Below are 7,229 nucleotides of genomic sequence, written 5' to 3'. Positions count from 1 at the left end.
TATATATATATATATATATATACATAAAAAAAATTGATTAATAAGCAGGATGTAAATAATATAATTCATTCTTTCAATTAAATAAAAACTTTATAATTATTACTTGATAATTATGTTTGATAATAAATAGCCAATACCTAACGAGCTTCCCAGGTTTTATAAACGTATTGTAATATGTTTTAAGTTGTTGCACTTTCACAATTTCAAATAAATCCTTTGTAACAAGGGTTGGATACTCCACCATGTATTTTGCAATAGCCATCAACAAGAGCTGCAATATAAATAAATTGATACACCTCGAAATTATATTTACAATTCCAACGCACGCTGAATGACTTACTGGCAGTTTTTCGTTAAATCCATTCATTTTTATTGTGATACCTTTCTCACTAACACTGATGTTATAATTAAATCCAGCCGCTATAGCAGGATATAATTCTTCAATCAATAGCAGTTTTAGTACATTGCAGTACATTTCCATGAGAGCTGCACTGAAATGTCATTAATGTGAAAGTTTTTTTAATAAACATAAATCATTATCATAATAAAAATCATAATATTGATAATTACAAGTAATTTAATAATTATAAGATATTAGTATATAGAGTGAGCACTATTATTGTAATGTAATTTTACATGTTACTTACTTCTCTGGCGATTGAAGTCCCAGAGGAGAAACAAAATGAAAATTCATATAACATTCTGGCAAACGAAACTTTGGATCCGGCCGATACCAAATCTCTGACAGAGTATTAGAATATAATTTTACAGGATATTTCGGAACTTCCACTGGTAACGGTATTAAAGAAAAGTCGCTGGTAAGGAATGTATTCTCTAATGGTAAATGAAAATCTGGCAATGGCTCGATAGATTTCCAGCGTTCGATCCATTCCTTTGATATCTCGATGTCTGTATACTTGGTTTGGAACCATGGCTCGACTTTATTTAATTCGTGACAATCAAAATCTTCGTTGAAAATCATGATATTTACAGTCTCTGGCACTAAATAATCCAAACATTTTTGTATAGCTTCTGGATTATATTCAGAGTAAAGCTCGTTTCCAGTTATATAATCGCGCGACGGATAAAAGTGCATACTCTCACACAAATCTTCAACATAATCCGCTGGATCCTCTTCATCGGCAAATCTAAAAAAGTCTCCAAGTATAAGTAGTGTCTTATACATTTATTATTCTCTTTCAATCACATCGGTTTCGTACATCTATTTATTTCTACAATTGGTTTACCTAAAATTATTTTCTTCAATCTGATAAATTTCATCGTAAATTCTTTTTTGTGGACCCTCCTTCTTCAATAAATTGATAAAGGAAAATATCGCATCTAGAACTTCCTCCAGATGTTGTTGTCCTTCATAGGAGAGTATTATAGTAATCTTTAATAACGCATACATGGAGCTGTGTTCGAAACCACTTTCAGTGCTACCACTGAATATATCGAGACTCCACATTTTTTTTCGTAAATAACTAATTAAGGAACCTTTTCCTTCATGCCCAATAATCCATGAGATATATTGGTGTGGTTTACTTTTGTATAAATGAAGTAACGAAGGCATTGCCCATGTTAGTTCCAGCTGTAAAAAAACAATTTTCACGATTTAATATATTTATTCAGTATAAAAATAATTTTTTTTGAATCTATTCAAGTTACGTACTTGGCTAACATCTTTAAAAGGTTTAACTTTATACATTTTTCGGAAAGCGGGAGTATCAAAAGAAACACCGTCTTTAAATGCGGTAAAGTCATCAGGAGGCAGTCCATTATTTGGTACATCAGCAAAGTACGTTATGACATATTTTTCCAACGTATCCAGCGGTAGTCTTGCCTAGAAAAAAAAGTATTATGTTATGAATTAACTATTTGATAAGTAATCAACAGTTCTCGTCAATTTTAACGATGTTACCTGTATAGCTAATTTCATTCTGTGAGCGCTGTAATGGCGCTCTCTAAATTTGTGTAGTTCTTCGTATAATTTATCATCATGTACATTATCGCGCAATGTTATTAAATTGCCCCAAATAAATTTGTTGGCTGGATGACCAGTTTGCGCGAAAGAAGAAAACAGTTGTTCCTTTCTGTTCTCGTCACAAGGTAAGGCCAACTGAAATTCTATATAAGTATGGCATATCAAGACTGCAAGTGGCAGTAACAGTATTACGATTATGATTTATATACCGCTTTCTACGGCCTCTCGCTCCCGCGTGATGGCATCTTTCTTCATCAAGGGTTTAATAAAAAATTGAGCAAAACGATCGAGAGCTGACGACAAGTGTTTCTCCTGGATATCGAAGTAAAATGTGGTATGCTCGCAATCCGTTGAAGCATTGGTAAAGCCACCACGCTTACTGATAAACGCATCAAAATCGTTTTCCTACAAGACAATACACATTTAGATAATAATAATTGAATTTTATAGCAAATTCATACATGTATCATGTTTTAATACTTGAGGATATTTTTCAGATCCCATGAAAACCATATGTTCAAGAAAATGTGCCATGCCTTGAACCTCTGATGGATCACTGAAACTGCCTACTCCCACACATAGACCACATGCAGCCTGTTTAAAAAATATATTTGCACATCACACATTGTATACAGGATGTTAAATAGAGAATTAAACACAATCAATGGAATAATAGGTAAACAATTTTAAATTGAGATATATAAATATTTCTAAATGAATCTGTAGACTCTTTTGTAGATAAAATATTTCAAACGAAAATTCTTAATAAAATTGATAATATTAAGCCTCGAGGAAATCTTTTTCATAATTTTAGATTTTTCGACAACAAATTAAATTACAACAAATTTTTTATGATTATATGTAATTGCACTAAAAGTATATCCTAAACTGCAACAATCTTAAAATGTCTTATTCATACCTTTTTTTCATCTCTCTTAACTCGTTTAACTGAAGAACCATCTTCTTCATCGTAGTCATCGCTTATATCACCTTCATCTTCGTCTTCATTATTTTCTCCATTCTCTTCGCTACTTTCCTCATCCTCAGTTTCATCTTCGATAGATTCTATATTAATATTCAAAATAAACTTTATAAATACAGATAATTATTTGTGTGTGTGTGTGTGTGTGTGTGTGTGTGTGTGTGTGTGTGTGTAAATAGTGCTTTACTTGTATAATATGTCATATAAGTTTTATTAATAAATATTCTTTTTCAATTTTTGTAAAATGTTGTAACCTTACTTTCCGAATATGCCTCGTGTATATATATATGTGTGTGTGTGTGTGTGTGTGTGTGTGTGTGTGTGTGTGTGTGTGTGTGTGTGTGTGTGTACACACACATGCACACATATACACAGGGTGTATCACCAAAATCCGGACAAATCGAATAATTTCTTTAAACAAAATGGTTTTAATGAAAAATTAAATATTACAAAAAATTCTTTTACATGGCACTTGGGGAATCCTTGTAGAGCACAATTATATATCTTCCATTAGCTTGAATGACGATCTCTATTTTCTGAAGCGTTCACACGCACGCTGTAATGTAACGCTGTCCATGCCGACGAATGCTGCTTCAATAGTGGTCCTTAATATGACGTCACATTGGGATGCCGAGACTTGTTTGTGTCCTTTCAACTACGCTCCATACATAGTAGTCCAAGGGATTATCTGGGCTGTTGGGAGGCCAAAATGGGAGCCGAGGCGAGCAATTCGGCTTATCCTGGCAGCCTCAGAGAGTATCTGTCGTATCTTTAATGTGTACGATTTGTATCAAAGGTCCTTCTCGGCAATTCGACGCATTATTGGCTCACTTACACCAACAATCGATGCTAATTTTCGATGCAATGATTGCCCTGGATCATTCGATATCAGCACTTGAGCTCTTTCAACAACTGTAGGAGTCCTCGCGATGCGTTCTTTCGATTGATTTTTCCTCGCTGGCATACTGAAACCTCTGTTGGACTGTTCTAAAGCATATATCTTGCCACAACATCATAAGCCATTGATCTCGGGTATCCAAAGAACCGAATTATTTGCTGAGCGCCCAGCGCGAAAGCCTTTGATAATCACGGCTTTTCGATTATACTCTGCACTTGGTTTCAACATCACGGTCATTTTGAGAATATGACTGTTTACTAGAAGCATCAGGCTTTCTCGGACGCCAACAATCTCTGGCGGAGGCACAATATAGCGGAAAATTCAAATTGAAATTTGTCCGGATTTTGATGATGCACCCTGTATATATACAAGGCATATTCGGAAAGTTACATTTTACAAAAATCGAAAAATGAATATTTATTAATAAAATTTATATAACATATTATACAAGTAAAGCACTATTTTTCCACGTAATCGCCATTCAGTTCCAAGCATTTGAGTCGTATCAACTTTTATTATACCTATATTATATATCTCGCCGCCACCTCCTTTGATCATTCATACATTCTTCTCTTGTCAGTAGAAAAACGTTTCCTACCCATGTGTTCTTTCAACATGGTGAAAAGAAAAAAGTTATTTGGTGCTAGATCAGAGCTATGGGCAGGACGGTTCAGAATATCCCAAAACTGTTGAGGAGTGCATTCTGTTTTATCCTTGTTGTTCATTGAATGTTGTTGAAACAAGGATAAACAATGCAGTATGCACATCATGCGTGAAACAGAATGTACCCGAGATCGATTGTTTTGCGCGTGATGTGGAGCCGAGCGTTGTCATGCAACAGATATGTATCCTTTGTCAGCCGCCCTCTCTTATTTTGTATGACCTGTCGAAACTTTTTGAGGGTCTCGCAGTATCTCTCATTAATAAATTAACCTGGAGTCATAAAATTGGAGGCAAAATGATCGATCTGAAAGGGAAACGTTTTTCTACTAACAAAAAGATGAAGAATGCCGTGTGTGAATGGTCAAGAAAGTTGGCGACAGAAACGAGTGACACAGGAATACAAATGTTAATACCACGGTTCACCAAATGCTTGGAACTAAATGGCGATTACTTGAAAAAATAATGCTTTATTTGTGTATTGTAATATGCCATATAAGTTTTATTAATAAATATTCATTTTTCGATTTTTGTAAAATGTTGTAATCTTTCCGAATATGCCTTGTATATACACACATCTTTTTTCATTATCATTACATATCCTGATAGCAAAATGTTAGCAATTTGTTTGCAAATTGGTAGTAAACTTAATCAAAAAAAGAGATTTTAACTCCAAAATCATAACCATTTGTGTCCGCAGTTTGGCTATGGATTCGTTGTCAAAACCTATTGACATGTTTTACCAGCAATTGCTGACCAAAAACCAAGCAGTCTGCTGACATAATTTGACAGCAGATTGCGAGCAGAAACCGAGCAGAATCTACTGATATAATCTGATGGCAAATTGACAGTAGAAACCAAACAAAATCTGTCATTTTCATTTAAATCAACTTAATTTCTTATAAGAAATTTTGCATATGTAAAGGATTATATATAATTATACACAATTATATATTTATATATATTTGTGTGAAAACTGAAAACAATCAATAATTTTGTTGCTAAAATATTATTGATTAGCTTCAAATTTCAAAGTAAACATGCGAAAATAATCAAAAAAATATTCGGAGATTCAAAAAATACACTCTGAAAGAACTTGAGAAATCTCTAAGAGATTTGCCTATTCGATTTACATACACTAATTCTTATAAGACTCCTGGACGTTTTCTTCTTATGAGAAGTAAGTTCATCTCATGACTGTATATAAAAAAAGACAGATTTTGCTCAATTTCTGCTATCAATCTATAATCAAGTTATGTCAACAGGTTCTGCTTGGTTCTGCTTGCACTCTACTGCAGGTTATGCAATAGACTGTTCAATTTCTGTTATCAATTTGCTGCATAGCATGTCAGCAAACTTGTCATAATTTTGGGCAGTTTTATAACAATGTTTGTATAAACTCTATGTATAATTTATTGTCTTTCTGCAATAAAAAGATGGTAGCAGACTCTGCTCAAAATTAGTCTCCACAAATTTTGCTATCAGAGTACATAACATCTTATTTTTAATAAATTGGCGCAACAAGTTATATTATCAGATGTCTTACCTTTATCCTGATCATCTTGATCCTGAGAAGCACAAGTTTTTGAATGTATATCGGATATTAACAAAGCCGTTAAACCATTCGATAATTTGATGACTCTACATTAGGAAGACAAAACACACAATAATAATATAACAAATCAATAAGTTTATCATATAAACCTAATCCTTCCTTAATAAAAAGTAACGTTTCTAAAAAAAATTGCATTAAATCATGTTCCTCTCTATTTCAATCGAAAAAATGTTTAATTCAATCGAAGGAATACTTGACTCTGCCTTACCTGTATTCTTTTTTATCGTTCTCCGATTTGATGGGCGTCTCCAAATATTCAACTTGATGACCCTCCCCGTCACCATTCGTATGCTCCATCTCTGGCATTATATTGACGCAGGGGAAATCAGAATGGAAATTAGGTCGGTCAATAGAATACAATTTAATCGGAAAACTCACAATGGGATTTTGAATCGTTTCTAACTTCCTTTTCTGTAGACTCTTCTGTACAATTTTTCTTAACAGTTTAACCGACACATGTCTACATACGCGTCTGACAATGGTCAGTCGTTGTTGAAAAAAGTAGAGAGCACATGTCATGCGCTCGATGATTCTATATGGTCTATAACAAGTCTGAACATTATCGATATTCAGGTTTCTCATCTTTTTCTATGTTTCTAGGGAATTTCAGCATATTCATTTAAGTTGCCTATTCATTTAAAATTGCATTTCGTAATTTAAATAAAAATATCATTTATATAATTATAAAATGATAGATTTTACTCCGCGGTTTCTGTTATCATGTACTGTTCGCAGATTCTATTATTATGTTAGCAGATTTCTTTTGACATTCTATCTATAAAACATAAGACGCTACTTTTTAAATTAATTTGTGAATTTTTGCTCATACTGTTCTAATATTTGACTTACTGAATTATTAATAATATTAACAAATATTATCCCCAAAATCATTGTTTAGCAATAGTTAGAGATGCATTATTAAATAAATTCTCAGTTGAAAATAATACTATATATATAAATACTATATATATAAATAATTTGCTAGCTTATAAGTATGAGTGGAAAAAAATAATAATGTAAATAAAATGGCCACCATTTATTATTATAAAAGTAAACATGTTATTACAAGTGTGTCAATTAATTAATAATA

At 32.8% G+C, this 7,229-nt stretch overlaps 1 protein-coding gene across 1 annotated transcript in view; it reads right to left on the bottom strand.

Moving 5' to 3' along the window:
• LOC108684843 (nardilysin-like) overlaps nt 1-6,666 on the bottom strand; it is an 8,579-nt gene extending 1,913 nt beyond the window's left edge. Inside the window, exons 1-11 of the mRNA XM_018189371.1 lie at nt 6,348-6,666; nt 6,071-6,165; nt 2,904-3,049; nt 2,465-2,578; nt 2,194-2,389; nt 1,922-2,127; nt 1,673-1,843; nt 1,248-1,591; nt 648-1,148; nt 341-491; nt 137-271 (exon numbers count right to left, since the gene is read on the bottom strand). Of these exons, the coding sequence (XP_018044860.1) occupies nt 137-271; nt 341-491; nt 648-1,148; nt 1,248-1,591; nt 1,673-1,843; nt 1,922-2,127; nt 2,194-2,389; nt 2,465-2,578; nt 2,904-3,049; nt 6,071-6,165; nt 6,348-6,658 (2,370 nt within the window). The 5' untranslated portion in view covers nt 6,659-6,666. The remainder of the gene's footprint in view (nt 1-136; nt 272-340; nt 492-647; nt 1,149-1,247; nt 1,592-1,672; nt 1,844-1,921; nt 2,128-2,193; nt 2,390-2,464; nt 2,579-2,903; nt 3,050-6,070; nt 6,166-6,347) is intronic.
• Nucleotides 6,667-7,229: the final 563 nt, after the last annotated feature.

Source organism: Atta colombica, unplaced genomic scaffold (genome assembly GCF_001594045.1).
Source record: "Atta colombica isolate Treedump-2 unplaced genomic scaffold, Acol1.0 scaffold140, whole genome shotgun sequence".
Classification (NCBI taxonomy): domain Eukaryota; kingdom Metazoa; phylum Arthropoda; class Insecta; order Hymenoptera; family Formicidae; genus Atta; species Atta colombica.
The sequence above is the reverse complement of the archived record's forward strand: the minus strand, read 5'-3'. Positions and strand labels throughout refer to the sequence as shown.